This window comes from Bufo gargarizans, chromosome 6 (assembly GCF_014858855.1).
Source record: "Bufo gargarizans isolate SCDJY-AF-19 chromosome 6, ASM1485885v1, whole genome shotgun sequence".
Classification (NCBI taxonomy): domain Eukaryota; kingdom Metazoa; phylum Chordata; class Amphibia; order Anura; family Bufonidae; genus Bufo; species Bufo gargarizans.
In genome coordinates this window covers 382,787,544-382,807,790 of record NC_058085.1, presented here as the reverse complement: position 1 = coordinate 382,807,790, position 20,247 = coordinate 382,787,544, and the positions used below count along the sequence as shown (strand labels likewise).

At 46.8% G+C, this 20,247-nt stretch overlaps 1 protein-coding gene across 3 annotated transcripts in view; it reads left to right on the top strand.

Annotated features, from left to right (window-relative positions):
- The window catches only part of LOC122941049 (killer cell lectin-like receptor subfamily B member 1C), a 32,274-nt gene extending 14,468 nt beyond the window's left edge, over nucleotides 1-17,806 (top strand). For all 3 annotated transcript variants that reach the window (XM_044298038.1, XM_044298036.1, XM_044298037.1), the window contains 4 exons: nucleotides 9,491-9,592; nucleotides 17,132-17,280; nucleotides 17,399-17,511; nucleotides 17,642-17,806. In XM_044298038.1, the coding sequence (XP_044153973.1) occupies nucleotides 9,491-9,592; nucleotides 17,132-17,280; nucleotides 17,399-17,511; nucleotides 17,642-17,762 (485 nt within the window). In that variant the 3' untranslated portion in view covers nucleotides 17,763-17,806. The remainder of the gene's footprint in view (nucleotides 1-9,490; nucleotides 9,593-17,131; nucleotides 17,281-17,398; nucleotides 17,512-17,641) is intronic.
- The last annotated feature ends 2,441 nt before the right edge of the window (nucleotides 17,807-20,247 follow it).

The window sequence follows — 20,247 nt, the reverse complement described above, 5'->3', positions numbered from 1 at the left end:
CCTGTACTACATGTACCTTACTGCTTTCTACTAGTACTACATGTACTGTACTGCTTTCTACTTGTACTACATGTACTGTACTGCTCTTTACCTGTACTACATGTACTGTACTGCTTACTACCTGTACTACATGTACTGTACTGCTCTCTACCTATACTACATGTACTGTACTGCTCTTTACCTGTATTATTTGTACTCTACTGCTCTCTGCCGTCACTACCTGTGCTGTACTGCGCTTTACCTGTACTACATGTACTGCAGTGGTGTGTTAAGGGGGGGGCCTGGGGGACAATTCTCCCCGGGTGCCGCTCTCAGAAGGATGGTAGAGTCCAGAAGCAATCAGTGCTTCCATCATAAGAGATGGAAGCGCTCATTGCTGGAGCACTGGGAGCTGCAGTCCTGTCACTCACCGCTCTCCAAGCTCCTCCCCTCCTTCAGGCTGGCGGCGCTCTGAATGGTGAAGCAGGAAGACTTCTCCCTGTTACACCATTCAGCCGGCAAGCACAGATTGCGCTCCCAGCCTGTGTGGGAGGAGCTTGCAGCCCGGGAATCTACATAAGCTCCACCCACACAGTGCTGCAGAGCAATCTGTGTCTGCAGGGGAGAGAGTACTGTGAGCTTAAGGAACGGGACAAGGTGAGGAGTTAGTGTTTTTTTTGTGTTTTTTTTTTTTTTAACACAGAGTGGGCACAATGGGCATTTCTACTCTGGAGGCGGAACAATGGGCATTTCTACTCTGGAGGAGGCACAATGGGCATTGATAATGTGAAGGAGGAACTAGGGACATTTCTATTCTGGAGTGTGCACAATGGGCAATTCTACTCTGGAGGGGCACAATTGGCATTACTAATATGAAGGGGCACAGAGGGCATTATTACTGTGAATGGGTACAATGAGCATTATTACTGTGAAGGGGCACAATGGGCATTACTACTTTTAAAGGGGTTGTCCGGGTTCAGAGCTGAACCCGGACATACCTCCATTTTCACCCTTGCAGCCCGCCTGACATGAGCATTGGAGCAGTTCATGCTCCGATGCTTTCCTTTGCCCTACGCTAAATCGCGCAGAACAAAGGCATTTTTTGGAGATCCGGTGATGTACCAGGGCTCTCCATGGGGCTGCCAGGAACCTAGGTGACGTCACTGACACTGATGGGCGGGATTTAGTTTTTCTGGCTAGGGCAGCACTAAAGCCCGCCCATCAGAGCCGGTGATGTCACCGAACACACTGCCCGGCAGTGTGTTATTTAAAACAAAAAAGCCTGTGCCCTGCGCGATTTAGCGCAGGGCAAGGGAGCGCATCAGAGCATGAGATGCTCCGATGCCAACATCAGGTGGTCTGCCGAGGTAAGAAAATAAGGGTATGTCCGGGTTCAGCTCTGAACCCGGACAACCCCTTTAAGGGGGGGAAATGGCATTGTTACTATTAGGGAGGCACAATGGGGATTATTACTATGAAGAGGACACAAAGGTGGGGGGTTACTGTGTGTTTTTTTGTGTTTTTTTTTTTTACAGAGGGGGCACAATGGGCATTTCTACTCTGGAGGAGGCACAGTGGGCATTGCTAATGTGAAGGGGGCACAATGGGCATTTGTACTATGGGGGGCACAATGGGCATTTCTACTATGGAGGGGGCACAATGGGCTTTGGTAATGTGAAAAGGGCACAATGGGCATTTCTACTATAGAGGGGGCACAATGGGCATTACTACTATTAAGGGGGCACAGAGGGCATTTTTATTGTGAAGGGGCACACTGGGCATTACTACTATTAAGGGGGGAATGGGCATTGTGCCGGCATACATACATAATTCCTCTGGGTAGCCATCTTATATGCTTCTGGCCTATGTAAAAAGCTGTGAACTCTCATCTTTCTGAAGCCTGGGTCGCCTATGATATAGATGGACACTTTTATTACCACTACTCTGTAAGGCCAGCAATAAAAGGTCATAAAGGCTATACCAGGCCCAGCTCATCCTATAAGATAAGATCAGCTCGCTGTCAAGCCTGGCTGGAGCGTGACGTCATTAATTTCCAGGTCTGGTTTGAGGAGAGCTAATAGCCCTTAATTAGCTCTGGGCATAAAACCAGTCCACTTTCATATTTCATTTAGGAATCAACTTATGCCCTTTCTGACACCAGATCCAGGCTCTACAGAGTATTGTGGTAGACTTGTATGCACTGCTTTTTGCCGCTTATTAAAGATTATAAAATCTAAGTGGCCAAGTCTTCCATATTCTAAGCTGCCGAACAACGTACCTTGCCTTTGAGGAGACGTTACCAGGTAGTTAGTTAAATTGCATTTAGGAATTGTAGCTGGGGGTGATTGACTGCGGTTGGTCAGTAAGTGATATCCGGTTCATCCACTGATCTGTGTGATAGTGAATGACCCGGATAGTCGGCTCGTGGACCGGGAACCCACGTGGTGGCAGTTACCGAAGTATAGTGGGGGGTGTTAGCCGAGTGGTAATACCCCGGTCACGTGAGGTCTCTGTGTGTGCGCAGACTCCGTCACAGACCACTACGTCACAGCTGTGGAATCCGGAGCGATCCGATCTATAGTTCGTGACATTTTTCTGGTGGCAGCTTACGGGATTCTGTATGCTTAGAATATTAGTGCATGAAGTTATGTCCATAACTCTGTACTAAAGGATTGAAAAATTCTGGAAGACGAAGCACAGTGCATTAGTTTTGATAGAATAATAATTCACGACAGTACCCTCCCCTCTCTCTTGTTTTCTGTCCTATCTTTTATTTGGCAATAATGTCCGAATCCGTGAATTATGACGCCCTGAGCGTGGCTGATATCACAGCTCTGTGTGAGCACAAAGGCATCCAAGTATATGGGAAAAATAAGACTGTCCTTATCCAGGAGTTATGTGCACGGAGGAGTCAAGAGTCATCCCTGCAGGATTCAGAGAATGGAGGAGACTCTGGGGCCCCTGAGGCAGGTGACCCCTTCCAGAATGAGGATGATGAACTGGGAGGAGGACAGCCTGCTGGGGCTTGCAGTCCTCTAGCTGGACATAACTCTGTCTCTATGCCATCCCAAAATGGTCTGGACCAACTAATGCTCAGTAACCCGGACTTATATTTTCGGCTGCTGGAGGCACGTCGTGCAGAGCGTAAGGCTGAGCTCGAGGCTGCAGAGCGCAAGGCTGAGCGCGAGGCTGCAGAACGAGAACGGGAAGCTGTCCGCAGGCATGAACTGGACCTGGCCCGAGTACAGCTTCAGGGGTCTGACCGGCATGCCACATCCACAGGCCCATCCCTGATGGTCAAGCCAAAACTGCCTGTGATGGAGTCTGAGAACTGTGACATTGATCTTTTCCTGCATGCTTTTGAAACCTCATGCCAGCAGTACCAGGTACCAGAGCCACAGTGGGCGGGACATCTAATGTCCGCACTGAAGGGCAAAGCTATGGAGGCCCTGGTCGGACTACCATTAGCAGAGTGTACCAGTTACGCGGTCATCAAAAAGGCTATTCCGGTCAAGTACCAGCTGACTCCAGAGACTTACCGTTTACGGTGTCGGTCCCTGCGGAGAGGGCCCGGAGATACTTTTATGGACCATCTGGGCAAGTTGCAGACCACCTTCCAACAGTGGTCTGATCCCCTCACAGAGGACACCAAGCAGTCCCTGGCGGATCTGATGGTCCGAGAACAGTTTGTCTCCAATTGCCCCACAGATGTGCAAAAATATGTATGTGAGCACAAGCCGAAGAGTGCGCGAGAGGCGGCCGAGCTAGCCGATGAATACGTCGCCATGCCCAGCACTCGGGCATTCAAAGACACTCTGTCCCGTCTGGGAGGAACCTCTTCATCTGCTTCTTCCTCCCGGCCAGCTTTGTCGGTTCCTGTCCAGCGACCCTTTCATAGGCCTGCACAAAGACCGGAAGGAGTCAAGCCAGCACCGACAGACGCACGCAAGTGCTATGCGTGCGGCAAGCCAGGACACCTCAGCCACTCGTGCCCGGAGAAGAAGACAGCACCCCCTGGCAAGCTTGCCTGCAACCCATCATCTGTGCTGTTAGTGAATGGAGCTGCAAGACACACCGCAGACAACCTACAGTCGGTTACTGTGGGCAACCGGTGCACCACAGGCTTCCGCGATACAGGAGCCAAAGTCACACTAGTTCGGCCTGAACTAGTGGATGACGCAGACCTTATTCCCGGCAAAAGCCTCACCATCACGGGAGTTGGGGGGGTGAGCCCTAATGTTCCCCTAGCTCGTGTTTTCCTTGATTGGGGGGCTGGGAGTGGAGTAAGGGAGGTGGGAGTCTCTGCGGAGATCCCCACAAATGTTTTATTAGGCACCGACCTAGGACGATTGGTCTCGTGCTACGTGCCCCCTGGAAGCACACAGGACTCACCCGTCCCTATGGAGGTCCCTGGACATCCGAGGTACTGTGCAAGGATGTTTGCGTAACATCAGATCACCTTGGGGATGGACCGCGGGAGGTGGGAGGTGGGGTGTGTGGGAGCAGTTCTCCTATGACAGGAGATGTAGAGGGGATGGCGGGTGTATGTACACAGGTAGCAAACATGTGTTTAACTGATTCAAGTTGTGCAAATGTTAAATGTGATGACATTATTGTGCCTGTGTTGCCCGTCACTCGCAGGGCTGCAAAAGCCGCAGCGGAACGCTCCATTGGGGAAGAGCAAGTGGAAGTGTCCCCTTCCACCGGTTCGGACCCCGTGGACTTAACCGCGTCAGAGCCTCAGCCACTGTCCCTGTTCGCCACAGGACAGCTGGCTGGGACTTGTAGTGCCGCCTTTGAGCAGGCCCTGCGAGATGACCCTACCTTGGAGCAGCTAAGAGGGTTAGCTGCCAGCCCTCCCACTGAGGGAGGCAAATACCGAGTGTGTTGGGACAATGGGAAACTGTATAAGGAGGACATCTCCCACAGTGACAGTAGGGTGGGGCCACTCAAGAGGCAGCTCATTGTACCTGTGCAGTTCAGGGAACAATTACTGCAAGTGGCTCATGAGATCCCCTTAGCTGGTCACCTGGGAATAACCAAAACAAAGTCCCGGGTGATGCAGAATTTTTTCTGGCCTGGCCTCGGGGCAGATGTCGCCAAGTACTGCAGGTCCTGCGACATCTGTCAGCGAGTTGGCAAAGCAGGAGACCGTCACCGAGCTCCATTGAATCCCTTACCAATAATTGATGAACCCTTCAGGAGGGTGGCCGTGGACATCATTGGTCCACTGGCCATCCCCAGCAGTTCGGGTAAACGGTTCATATTAACCCTGGTGGATTACGCGACGCGCTACCCGGAAGCAGTGGCGTTATCCTCCATTAGGGCGGACAAGGTTGCAGACGCCCTGCTGGGGATCTTCACGAGAGTGGGGTTCCCAGCTGAGCTTCTCAGCGACCAAGGACCTCAGTTCATGTCTGAACTAATGCAGGGGCTCTGTAGGAAAATACAGGTGAACCATATCGTAGCCAGCCTTTACCACCCACAAACAAACGGCCTCTGTGAGCGCTTCAACCGGACGTTGAAGCAGATGCTGAAGACGTTTGTGGAGGCGCAAGGGAAGGACTGGGAACGATATCTACCTCACCTGCTATTTGCCTACAGAGAGGTTCCCCAGGAGTCAACCGGGTTTTCGCCCTTTGAACTCCTGTATGGTCGACGAGTAAGAGGTCCCCTAGACCTAATCAGAGAGTCTTGGGAAGGCAAGGTTGCCGGAACTGAAGTCTCTGTAGTAGACTATGTTCTCAGGTTCCGAGACAAAATGGAGTCGCTGGTAGGTCTGGTACAGGAGAATATGGTACAGGCCCAAAGCAAACAGAAGCAGTGGTATAACCGCACTGCCCGAGAGAGAATCTACCAGGAGGGGCAGAAGGTCTATGTCCTGCTGCCAATGCGGCAAAACAAACTGAATGCCATCACAACCTCGGATGCTTACCCCATGCCCAGGATTGATGAACTGTTAGATAAGTTGGCAGGAGCCAGCTACCTGACAATCATGGACCTGAGCAGGGGGTATTGGCAGATTCCCCTGACCTCGGAGGCTCAGGAGAAGTCGGCCTTCATCACCCCTTTCGGCTTATACGAATTTACTATAATGCCATTTGGGATGAAGAATGCGCCAGCCACCTTTCAAAGGCTTGTGAATGACTTGCTGGAAGGACTAGAAGAATGTGCTGTCGCCTATTTAGACGACATTGCCGTGTATAGCCCCACGTGGAAGGAGCATCTGGTGCACCTGTCGCAAGTACTGGACAAACTTGCTGCGGCTGGACTAACTGTTAAGCCTAGCAAGTGCCAGCTGGGCATGAATGAGGTCACTTACTTAGGCCACAGAGTAGGAGGAGGCACACTGAGGCCTGAAATAGAGAAGGTGAAAGCCATTACGAGATGGCCAACACCTCTCACCAAGAAGCAGGTCATGTCTTTCTTGGGAACGGCCGGGTACTATAGGAAGTTCATCCCGAACTATAGCGCCCTGGCCAAGCCTCTGACAGACTTGACCAAGAAGAAGCTGCCCAGGATGGTGTCATGGACGCCGGAATGTGAGCAAGGCTTCCAGGCCCTGAAGGATGCACTAGCCAGTGCTCCTGTGCTTCAGGCCCCAGATTTCACTCGGAAGTTTGTGGTCCACACGGATGCTTCCGCCTTTGGTCTGGGTGCAGTCCTGAGTCAGGTGAACCAGGCCGGGGAGGAGCATCCTGTACTATACCTGAGCCGTAAGTTACTGGCCAGGGAGACCAGCTACTCCACAATAGAGAAGGAGTGTTTAGCTATTGTGTGGTCCCTGCAAAAGCTACAACACTACTTGTATGGACGCAATTTCACAGTGATCACTGATCACAATCCCCTCAGCTGGTTGGCACGTCTCGCAGGAGACAATGCGAAACTGCTGCGATGGAGCCTGATTTTGCAGCAGTACAACTTCACCGTGCAGCACAGAAAAGGTAGTTTACGTGGAAATGCCGACGGGTTTTCGCGGCAGGGAGAATCGTCCGGAGACGGCTGGGTTGCTGGGGAATAGGCTTGTGGCCATTTCCCCAGGCAACCTTTTAAAAGAGGGAGGTGTGCCGGCATACATACATAATTCCTCTGGGTAGCCATCTTATATGCTTCTGGCCTATGTAAAAAGCTGTGAACTCTCATCTTTCTGAAGCCTGGGTCGCCTATGATATAGATGGACACTTTTATTACCACTACTCTGTAAGGCCAGCAATAAAAGGTCATAAAGGCTATACCAGGCCCAGCTCATCCTATAAGATAAGATCAGCTCGCTGTCAAGCCTGGCTGGAGCGATGACGTCATTAATTTCCAGGTCTGGTTTGAGGAGAGCGAATAGCCCTTAATTAGCTCTGGGCATAAAACCAGTCCACTTTCATATTTCATTTAGGAATCAACTTATGCCCTTTCTGACACCAGATCCAGGCTCTACAGAGTATTGTGGTTAATTGGGTATCAAATATGACTAGAGGATGTGATTCCTTAGCTGACCTATGGGTGGTAGAAGAACTACAGGTCCCAGCATTACCGTGTGTGGTCTCATTCTGTAGGTAAATAAATAAGGATCGCAAATATGTATTCTGTATAAAAATATGCCGATGTATCAGGGAGATACGGGCTTAAGTATAATCCTCATTGTAGGGACTGAACTTTGATGGGGTCATAAAACACTTGGAGGCCCTAGGCTTCACAGTCACTCTGCTGCCATTGGCTGACAGGAGTAAGTCTCCTGCCCATGGGAGAGTTCATAAAAACCCATGCATAAGGACAGAGGAGAGAGACCCATGGAACATCACCAGACACTTAATTGGACATTGACGGCATATCCCTGTATCAGAAGAACTTTGAGGGTCTCCCCTGATACATACTGAAAAGGGGTTTGCAAGGATTCAAAAAGGACATATGAGCGACCATCTGAAACCCTCCAGAGAAACTAAGTATTCTTTCATCTTTTTCCCTTTCATTTGAACTGTTGTGATTATTTATATTGTTATTATTATTCTGTAGATTTATAGTCATTTTCATTAGACTTGTATGCACTGCTTTTTGCCGCTTATTAAAGATTATAAAATCTAAGTGGCCAAGTCTTCCATATTCTAAGCTGCCGAACAACGTACCTTGCCTTTGAGGAGACGTTACCAGGTAGTTAGTTAAATTGCATTTAGGAATTGTAGCTGGGGGTGATTGACTGCGGTTGGTCAGTAAGTGATATCCGGTTCATCCACTGATCTGTGTGATAGTGAATGACCCGGATAGTCGGCTCGTGGACCGGGAACCCACGTGGTGGCAGTTACCGAAGTATAGTGGGGGGTGTTAGCCGAGTGGTAATACCCCGGTCACGTGAGGTCTCTGTGTGTGCGCAGACTCCGTCACAGACCACTACGTCACAGCTGTGGGATCCGGAGTGATCGGATCCATAGTTCGTAACAGGCATTGTTACTGTGAAGGAGGCACAATGGGGATTATTACTATGAAGGGGGCACAAATAGGGCATTACAACTGTGAAAGGGGCACAATGTGGTCATAACTACTATTAGGGGGCACACATCTGTACAAAGCTGCTGTGAAGGTTGTACAATGAGGGCAATACTACTGTGAGGGGGTTGTTCTGTCCCCACATGAAGGCGAATGAAGGTGTAACTGATAATGACCTTGTGACTGTCCTACCTTCGTATCCAAGCAGTGGAGCAGACCGGACCGGCAGATGCTCAGGTTAGATGGACCCAGATGTAGACATGAGGATGCAATCAAACGTGGGTTTATTTGATCCAGAGCAGTGACATACAGTGATGCAGTACAGGAATGCAGTAGATGCTGTGATGTGGAAGTCTTTCCTGAGGCTAACTGCTGAGGCTAACTGCTGAGGCAACTGCTGAGGCAACTGCTGGTCAAAAACTGATGCCTTCACAAGCCAAGATGTGTGTCTCCAGTCACAAGGAGTGCAGCACTGAAAATGGCTACAGGAAGTGACAAGGACCAAGGCTGCTAAAACCACGCCCAGCAGAGAAAAACTTTATAGACAAGGAACAAGGCGTGCAGCATACGAATTCCGGCCAGCAGATGGCAGCAGAGAACAATACATTGGTAACAATATAGTGAAAGAAGATATAATAATACAATGCAGGAATTCAATTTGAAAAGAACAGCACAGGGGGTACAGTTTTTTTTTTTTAAGTATGGGGAGGGGGCAGAGAATGGACCCACCCTGGGTGCCAAACAACCTAACCACTGATGTAATGCACAAATACTGTAGCTGCATCCAGTTATTTCCCACCACTGGGTGAGGAGTCTCTGATAGGACATTTGCAGATAGCCTGCAGGCAGAGAGAGGAAGAGACAGGCTGCAGGAAGGTAAGCAAGATGCTCCTTTCCACTAGTACGATGTATTACATGTTATGTTTCTTGTATTCTGCTTCTGCTAAATGCAAAAAAAAAAAAAAAAAAAAGATATATAATTTCATTTGAAGGTGTATTTTTCACTCTTTGATGTCTGGTTGACTTTTGTGTCTTTCAGTTTGTCAGCGCCTTTATAACCACCATCCAACAAAACAAAGTAATACTGAATATAAAGAACTACGTCAGGAGCTCTGTGTGTACAACGCTGACAGTGCTTCAGGTAAATCAATTATTTTGACAGTTCAAATATTCACATTAACCCTTTAGAGAATCAGACGATTTTCAGTTTTTTCCTTTTCCACTTCCCACTTCCCAGAGCCATAACTTTTTTATTTTTCCGTTCTTATAGCCTAAGGGCTCTTTCACACCTGCATTCTTTTCTTCCGGCATAGAGTTCCGTCGTCGGGGCTCTATGCCGGACGAATCCTGATCAGGATTATCCCAATGCATTCTGAATGTAGTGAAATCCGTTCAGGATGCATCAGGATGTCTTCAGTTCCGGAACGGAACGTTTTTTGGTCGGAGAAAATACTGCAGCATGCTGCACTTTTTGCTCCGGCCAAAAATCCTGAAGACTTGACGTAAGGCCGGATCCAGAAGTATTGCCCATTGAAAGGCATTACCGGATCCGGCCTTAAGCTTTTTCTGAATGGTTACCATGGCTGCCGGGACGCTAAAGTCCTGGCAGCCATGGTAAAGTGTAGCGGGGAGCGGGGGAGCAGCATACTTACCGTCCGTGCGGCTCCCGGGGCGCTTCAGAGTGACGTCAGGGCGCCCCACGCACATGGATGACGTGATCGCATGGCACGTCATCCATGCGCATGAGGCGCTCTGACGTCATTCTGGAGCGCCCCGGGAGCCGCGCGGACTGTAAGTATACCGCTCCCCGCTTCTACTATGACAACCAGGACTTTAATAGCGTCCTGGCTGCCATAGTAACACTGAAAGCATTTTGAAGACGGATCCGTCTTCAAATGCTTTCAGTACACTTGCGTTTTTCCGGATTCGGCGTGTAATTCCGGCAAGTGGAGTACACGCCGGATCCGGACAACGCAAGTGTGAAAGAGGCCTTATAAGTCTTGTTTGTGTCAGACAAGTAGTACTTTCTAATGGCACAGTTTTATATCGTTTACAATGTAGAGGGGAGCTGGAAAAAAATTCCAAATGGGATGGAGTTGGAAACAAACTCAATTCTGCCACAATGAGGGGTTAATTGTATGCGATCAGCCCTGGGCCGCTGCTGTTTGAAACAGCAGAAACCTGACAGCTATGGCGCCTGCTGCATGCGCGAGCGGGCTTCCTCTTTAAAGTTCTGACTTCCGCCGTACACGTATAGTCGCAAAGGGCTTAAAGCGGGTTTTCAGCTCCAGAAAGGTGGGCGTCCTACTGCCCATACTCCTGCTGATCAGCTGTGAAGGGGCCATGGCACTCTTGAAGCGAGTTGCATCCTCTTCAATCTTTACCTGCATGCTGTCTGCATAGTGGAGGCGTTGCAGGGCTATTACAGTTTTGTGCCGTTCGTCCTCCCCTACAGCACCACCATAGCTTATTTTCAGCTGCTTCGCCAAATTTCACAAAGAAATTCAATTAGTTACAAATTACTTTGTCACAAATCGCCTTCCATTGTAAGTAATGGTCTCAATGACGGGGAATGGCAATTGTACCCCCCCCCCCCATCATTGAACCCCTCAGATGCCATGTTCATCGCTGATAGCGGCATCTGATTTTCAGATGGAGGCCTTTCAGGGGTTAATTAGGATAAAAAAAATATATATATATATTGGGCGCGGTGAACGTGCCGCAGATCACCTGATGAATGAGCGACACGTTCGTTCATTGGGTGAAATTATCAGAGTCGAGGACACCTCAATCATCGTTCCCGGGCAGCAGACGGTGCTCTCTAATCAGCTCTCTACTGCCCAGGAGCAGTCATTTTGTATGGGGACGAGCGATAGAAGCAGCGATCCCTCCTCCTCATACTGTGGAGGAGATCGCTGCATGTAAATACAGAACTTCACCTCCACTATATATATTATATAGTATATACAGTAGTGTAATATGTGAGGTACGAGGTATAATACAGGTCCTTCTCAAAAAATTAGCATATTGTGATAAAGTTCATTATTTTCTGTAATGTACTGATAAACATTAGACTTTCATATATTTTAGATTCATTACACACCAACTGAAGCAGTTCAAGCCTTTTATTGTTTTAATATGGATGATTTTGGCATACAGCTCATGAAAACCCAAAATTCCTATCTAAAAAAATTAGCATATTTCATCCGACCAATAAAAGAAAAGTGTTTTTAATACAAAAAAAGTCAACCTTCAAATACTTATGTTCAGTTATGCACTCAATACTTGGTCGGGAATCCTTTTGCAGAAATGACGGCTTCAATGCGGCGTGGCATGGAGGCAATCAGCCGGTGGCACTGCTAAGGTGTTATGGAGGCCCAGGATGCTTCGATAGCGGCCTTAAGCTCATCCAGAGTGTTGGGTCTTGCGTCTCTCAACTTTCTCTTCCCAATATCCCACAGATTCTCTATGGGGTTCAGGTCAGGAGAGTTGGCAGGCCAATTGAGCACAGTAATACCATGGTCAGTAAACCATTTACCAGTGGTTTTGGCACTGTGAGCAGGTGCCAGGTCGTGCTGAAAAATGACATCTTCATCTCCATAAAGCTTTTCAGCAGATGGAAGCATGAAGTGCTCCAAAATCTCCTGATAGCTAACTGCATTGACCCTGCCCTTGATAAAACACAGTGGACCAACACCAGCAGCTGACATGGCACCCCAGACCATCACTGACTGTGGGTACTTGACACTGGACTTCAGGCATTTTGGCATTTCCCTCTCCCCAGTCTTCCTCCAGACTCTGGCACCTTGATTTCCGAATGACATGCAACAGTCCAGTGCTGCTTCTCTGTAGCCCAGGTCAGGCGCTTCTGCCGCTGTTTCTGGTTCAAAAGTGGCTTGACCTGGGGAATGCGGCACCTGTAGCCCATTTCCTGCACACGCCTGTACACGGTGGCTCTGGATGTTTCTACTCCAGACTCCGTCCACTGCTTCCGCAGGTCCCCCAAGGTCTGGAATCGGTCTTTCTCCACAATCTTCCTCAGGGTCCGGTCACCTCTTCTCGTTGTGCAGCGTTTTCTGCCACACTTTTTCCTTCCCACAGACTTCCCACTGAGGTGCCTTGATACAGCGCTCTGGGAACAGCCTATTCATTCAGAAATTTCTTTCTGTGTCTTACCCTCTTGCTTGAGGGTGTCAATGATGGCCTTCTGGACAGCAGTCAGGTCGGCAGTCTTACCCATGATTGCGGTTTTGAGTAATGAACCAGGCTGGGAGTTTTTAAAAGCCTCAGGAATCTTTTGCAGGTGTTTAGAGTTAATTAGTTGATTCAGATGATAAGGTTAATAGCTCGTTTAGAGAACCTTTTCATGATATGCTAATTTTAGAGATAGGAATTTTGGGTTTTCATGAGCTGTATGCCAAAATCATCAATATTAAAACAATAAAAGGCTTGAACTACTTCAGTTGGTGTGTAATGAATCTAAAATATATGAAAGTCTAATGTTTATCAGTACATTACAGAAAATAATGAACTTTATCACAATATGCTAATTTTTTTTTAGAAGGACCTGTATATGCGGTGTGTACAGGTATACAGGGAGTGCAGAATTATTAGGCAAATGAGTATTTTGACCACATCATCCTCTTTATGCATGTTGTCTTACTCCAAGCTGTATAGGCTCGAAAGCCTACTACCAATTAAGCATATTAGGTGATGTGCATCTCTGTAATGAGAAGGGGTGTGGTCTAATGACATCAACACCCTATATCAGGTGTGCATAATTATTAGGCAACTTCCTTTCCTTTGGCAAAATGGGTCAAAAGAAGGACTTGACAGGCTCCGAAAAAGTCAAAAATAGTGAGATATCTTGCAGAGAGATGCAGCACTCTTAAAATTGCAAAGCTTCTGAAGCGTGATCATCGAACAATCAAGCGTTTCATTCAAAATAGTCAACAGGGTCGCAAGAAGCGTGTGGAAAAACCAAGGCGCAAAATAACTGCCCATGAACTGAGAAAAGTCAAGCGTGCAGCTGCCAAGATGCTGCTTGCCACCAGTTTGGCCATATTTCAGAGCTGCAACATCACTGGAGTGCCCAAAAGCACAAGGTGTGCAATACTCAGAGACATGGCCAAGGTAAGAAAGGCTGAAAGACGACCACCACTGAACAAGACACACAAGCTGAAAGGTCAAGACTGGGCCAAGAAATATCTCAAGACTGATTTTTCTAAGGTTTTATGGACTGATGAAATGAGAGTGAGTCTTGATGGGCCAGATGGATGGGCCTGTGGCTGGATTGGTAAAGGGCAGAGAGCTCCAGTCCGACTCAGACGCCAGCAAGGTGGAGGTGGAGTACTGGTTTGGGCTGGTATCATCAAAGATGAGCTTGTGGGGCCTTTTCGGGTTGAGGATGGAGTCAAGCTCAACTCCCAGTCCTACTGCCAGTTTCTGGAAGACACCTTCTTCAAGCAGTGGTACAGGAAAAAGTCTGCATCCTTCAAGAAAACATGATTTTCATGCAGGACAATGCTCCATCACACGCGTCCAAGTACTCCACAGCGTGGCTGGCAAGAAAGGGTATAAAAGAAGAAAATCTAATGACATGGCCTCCTTGTTCACCTGATCTGAACCCCATTGAGAACCTATGGTCCATCATCAAATGTGAGATTTACAAGGAGGGAAAACAGTACACCTCTCTGAACAGTGTCTGGGAGGCTGTGGTTGCTGCTGCACGCAATGGTGATGGTGAACAGATCAAAACACTGACAGAATCCATGGATGGCAGGCTTTTGAGTGTCCTTGCAAAGAAAGGTGGCTATATTGGTCACTGATTTGTTTTTGTTTTGTTTTTGAATGTCAAAAATGTATATTTGTGAATGTTGAGATGTTATATTGGTTTCACTGGTAAAAATAAATAATTGAAATGGGTATATATTTGTTTTTTGTTAAGTTGCCTAATAATTATGCACAGTAATAGTCACCTGCACACACAGATATCCCCCTAAAATATCTAAAACTAAAAACAAACTAAAAACTACTTCCAAAAATATTCAGCTTTGATATTAATGAGTTTTTTTGGTTCATTGAGAACATGGTTGTTGTTCAATAATAAAATTAATCCTCAAAAAAACAACTTGACTAATAATTCTGCACTCCCTGTATAGTACATACAGCAGTGTACTGATATGTAAGGTATGAGGTACTCGTACCTCACATATTAGTACACTGCTGTATATACTATATACCTGTACACACTGCATTTATTATACCTCGTACCTCACATATCAGTACACTGATGTATATACTATATATCTGTACACACTGCATCTATAATACTGTGTATGCAGTGTGTGTGTGTGTGTGTATATATATATATATATATATATATATACAGTACAGACCAAAAGTTTGGACACACCTTCTCATTCAAAGCGTTTTCTTTATTTTCATGACTATGAAAATTGTAGATTCACACTGAAGGCATCAAAACTATGAATTAACACATGTGGAATTATATACATAACAAAAAAGTGTGAAACAACTGAAAATATGTCATATTCTAGGTTCTTCAAAGTAGCCACCTATTGCTTTGATTACTGCTTTGCACACTCTTGGCATTCTCTTGATGAGCTTCAAGAGGTAGTCACCTGAAATGGTCTTCCAACAGTCTTGAAGGAGTTCCCAGAGATGCTTAGCACTTGTTGGCCCTTTTGCCTTCACTCTGCGGTCCAGCTCACCCCAAACCATCTTGATTGGGTTCAGGTCCGGTGACTGTGGAGGCCAGGTCATCTGGCGCAGCACCCCATCACTCTCCTTCATGGTCAAATAGCCCTTACACAGCCTGGAAGTGTGAATGGGGTCATTGTCCTGCTGAAAAATAAATGATGGTCCAACTAAACGCAAACCGGATGGAATAGCATGCCGCTGCAAGATGCTGTGGTAGCCATGCTGGTTCAGTATGCCTTCAATTTTGAATAAATCCCCAACATAGTCACCAGCAAAGCACCACCACACCATCACACCTCATCCTCCATGCTTCACGGTGGGAACCAGGCATGTAGAGTCCATCCGTTCACCTTTTCTGCGTCGCACAAAGACACGGTGGTTGGAACCAAAGATCTCAAATTTGGACTCATCTGACCAAAGCACAGATTTCCACTGGTCTAATGTCCATTCCTTGTGTTCTTTAGCCCAAACAAGTCTCTTCTGCTTGTTGCCTGTCCTTAGCAGTGGTTTCCTAGCAGATATTCTACCATGAAGGCCTGATTCACACAGTCCCCTATTAACAGTTGTTCTAGAGATGTGTCTGCTGCTAGACCTCTGTGTGGCATCGACCTGGTCTCTAATCTGAGCTGCTGTTAACCTGCGATTTCTGAGGCTGGTGACTCGGATGAACTCTTGGTCTTCCTTTCCTGAGGTGGTCAACATGTGAGCCAGTTTCTTTGTAGTGCTTGATGGTTTTTGTGACTGCACTTGGGGACAATTTTTTCCCAATTTTTCGGACTGACTGACCTTAATTTCTTAAAGTAATGATGGCCACTCGTTTTTCCTTACTTAGCTGCTTTTTTCTTGCCATAATACAAATTCTAACAGTCTATTCAGTAGGACTATCAGCTGTGTATCCACCTGACTTCTCCACAATGCAACTGATGGTCCCAACCCCATTTATAAGGCAAGAAATCCCACTTATTAAACCTGAGAGGGCACACCTGTGAAGTGAAAACCATTTCAGGTGACTACCTCTTGAAGCTCATCAAGAGAATGCCAAGAGTGTGCAAAGCAGTAATCAAAGCAAAATGTGGCTACTTTGAAGAACCTAGAATATGACATATTTTCAGTTGTTTCACACTTTTTTTGTTATGTATATAATTCCACATGTGCTAATTCATAGTTGTGATGCCTTCAGTGTGAATCTACAATTTTCATAGTCATGAAAATAAAGAAAACTCTTTGAATGAGAAGGTGTGTCCAAACTTTTGGTCTGTACTGTATATATACAGAGCAGTGTATTGATGTGAGACATACAAGGTATAACACTGTAGATGCAGTGTGTAGATATATGTGGTCAATTATACATTATGGTCACTGTGTGTGTGTGAAGTACATGAGGTAGTTGTCACTGACTGTAACTGAAATATTATACATCAATGAGCAATGAGTAAAAACAGGGCGGGGGGGGGGGATAAATGACGAGAAGTGGGGGACCTCCTCTTACCACTCCATTCCAGTCTGTATGGATCAATGCAGAGCTGATTGTGAACTTCTAATACTTGCTGTTAGGGGTTGAAGGACCTGTGATGATGTCATCACAGGTCCTGGCAGATGTACCTTTCAAACCTGGGAACTACACCATTTTTGGTGCAGTTCCTTTACTAGATCCTGCAGGACCTGTGATGTTGAAGATGATGTCATCACAGGTCCTGGCAGATGCACTGTTCTAACCTGGGAACTACATTTTACACTGTGCAGTTCCCTTAAAGGACCTGTGATGACATCATCAAAGGTCCTTTAGCTTTCACTGCACCCAGGGTAAATCCACCCTTAGTCTCTCGGTACATCTGCCAAACCAATCTACCTTGGAGTAAAACCTCAGCGCTGCGCAGTATTCCTTACACACGTCTTATGAATGTAAATGGTGCTCCTACTATTACTGGATCTATAAAGAAGCTTCAAACTCTTCCAGGTTGTCTTCTGTGTCCTAATGGTTGGATTCTACATGGAGACGACTGTTATTACTACTCAGATGTAACAGACAGAACATGGGACCAGAGCCGAGATCAGTGTGAGAAGATGGGAGCTGATCTACTGGTCATAAAGAACCAGGAACAGCAGGTATGGCGTCTATGTCCATGTATAAGGAGATTATAGGAGGAGGAGACCGGCCGCAGTCCGCTGTGTCATCACATCTAGTTATATCTGTCATGTTAGGATTGTTCCTCATTTATTACAGGAGTTTATACAGAGACATCTCAGACAGCGGAGAGAGGACACATACTGGATAGGACTTCACCATGATGGAGACGGCTGGAGATGGGTGGATGGAGAACATTATAACAGCAGCTTGTAAGTGACCTCCTGACACTAGCACAACACTGGTCATTACTGGGAATATAGATAATCACCGGGGTCTGGACTTCTCTTATAATCACTGATTTCTCATAATTTCTCCTTGTTTTATTCTCTTGTTGCTCAGGATCCAGATAAAGACACAACCATCAGGACGCTGTGTATTAATGACTGATTCTGACTATTATCAGGAGGACTGCAGATCTACTAACAGATGGATCTGTCTAAAGAAAGCCGTGAGGATCTGACCTTTATGTAATGTACATGAAGCTGAATAAAGTTATAAAAACTTTCCATTAGATCTGTGGGTTCGGGAGACTGCAGACACGGCAGATTTGTTACAGACATTTCTGTCCCATTCCTCTGAATGGAGCCGGCAGAAAATCATTAAGTTAATAATCAGAACTGATTTTTTTGAGATTTAGAAATTTTGCCAAGAAATCCAACAATCTTTTGCTGCATCAAAATAACAGAATATTACACAATATAATACAAATCTAACAAGACAAAGAGCCATCACCACTAAGGCCACACACTCTGCGGAATACAGATTCCCGTGCAGAAAAAAACCTGAGTATTCCGGTACCAGCAAAGTATGAGATTACACAATTCTCATGTAAACTGCAATTTTTTTCTGTGCAGAAATTGATGTGCTAATTCCGCAGCGTGTCAATTATGTTTGCGGTTTTAGCTGCATTTTTAATGGAAGGGTGAGATCTACGGTAAAACCGCATCTAATCCACACCATAATCCACAAGTAGCGGATCTTATGTGTGTGCAGGTGGAGTAAGTCTTAGGTTATGTTCACACTCCTAAAATTTGCCACTAATCTACCACTGATTCAGCAGCGGAAAATTGGCATTTTCACCTGCTAAATCCACAACTAAAACTCGCTAAACAGTTTCCCCATCGACTTGTGTTCAGAGCTGAACCCGGACATACCTCCATTTTCACCCAGGCAGCCCCCCTGACAAGAGCATCAGGGCAGTTTATGCTCCGATGGTCTCCTTTGTCCTGCGCTAGATCGCAAAAGCATTTTTAGAAGATCTAGGGACGTACCTGGCTCTCAATGGGGCTGCCACTGATGGGCAGGCTTTAGCGCTGCCCTAGCCATTAAAAGGCTACGGCAGTCCTAAAGCCTGCCCATCAGAGCCGGTGACGTCACCGAACACACTGCCGGGCGGAAGCTTCCGCCCAGCAGTGTGCGATTGTAAACAAAAGAGCCCGTGGCCTGCACGATCTATCGCAGGGCACGGAAGCTCATCAGAGCATGAGATGCTCCGATGCCAACATCACGGGGCTGCCTGGGGGAAAACATGGATATGTCCTGGTTCAGCTCTGAACCCGGACAACCCCTTTAATGTTCAAAAAATCTTGGGGCACATTTACTAAAACTGGCTTTATATACGCTGCCCTAAGATTTGCCGGGTTGGAGTCTTTGCTCTGGTACGGCACCCAACACGCTCCTGCTCCACCACCTTCCTGCCCAAATAGCGAACATGGTGTAAAACTGGCCATACAGCAAAATCATGTCACACGGCCAGTTAAAATGGGACTTGCAACTATTTTTCAACTAAAATACGCTCTAGCCCCTTAGTAAAAGTGCCCCTTGTGCACACAGTGTAAAATCCTAGTATTTTCTGCAGCCGATTTGTAAAAAGCTTGAGAAGAGACGTTACTTCTTGGAAACAGATTTGATTTAGCATTTCATAGAAGTCAATAGGGAAGCGTCAATTTTGACGTAAATTTGTTTTCCCTTAGTCCTAACAGCAGCACAAGTGGGGTATTTGCCCCTGTGAAGCTGGTTAGGACAGGCAGAATTTTTGTTGAATAAAATTCTGCATCCTTAATAATTAATTAGTTAATTAATCCCCCCTTCCCCCCCTTATATGGACCATCCTCCACAGGACTAGTTGCTTTTTTAACAAGTAATCATAACAGCATAGAGGGAGGGATATTTGTGTGCTGCTGTTAGGACTAAGGGAAAACAAATTTACGTCAAAATTGACGCTTCCCTTTCGTCCTAACCAGCAGCACAAGTGGGGAAGTAGCAAGAAACCTCACACAAACCTCTTTAATCCATCTGCTCAAGGTGGGTTTGGAAACCTTGAGCCCTCTGTTGTTCCCCGAATACGCAATGAGCAGATTTTCCGATCTACTGAACTCTTCAGTTCTGTTTAAATATATTCTGAGGACCCTTGGGATATCCAAGGTAAGTAATCTCTCCTCCTCAGGAGAGTTAGAAGTAGGAGAAAACACAGGTAGAGTTATCGTCTGATTGATATTTCCAAACGAAGGAACCTTTGGTAGAAGGTAGGTTGAAATCTTAACAGGACCTTGTCCTGCAGAAAACTTAAATATGGTTCCGCTGCCCCCAGAGCCTGGGGCTCCCCAACCCTCTTGGCTGAGGTTATAGCCAAGAGAATGGTAACTTTGAGGGAAAGGTATTTTAAGTCTACCTGTTCCAAAGGTTCGAAGGGGGGGAGAGCACAACCCCCTTAAGACCACTGGCAGCTCCCACTCAGCGATTGGTCTCTGGATGCTGGGCCTAAGCCTCTGAGCACCTTTAAGGAACCTCTTGATTAAGGGGTCCTGAGAAATTGGTTTACCAAGGCATGCTAACAGGGCAGCAACATGAGCTCTCAGTGTAGATGGGCTCACCAATGACTGGGCCTCCATGCGAGACCTGTGTGCCCTGTTGCGCTGTTTCGAGTACTCCACCAACATGGCCAG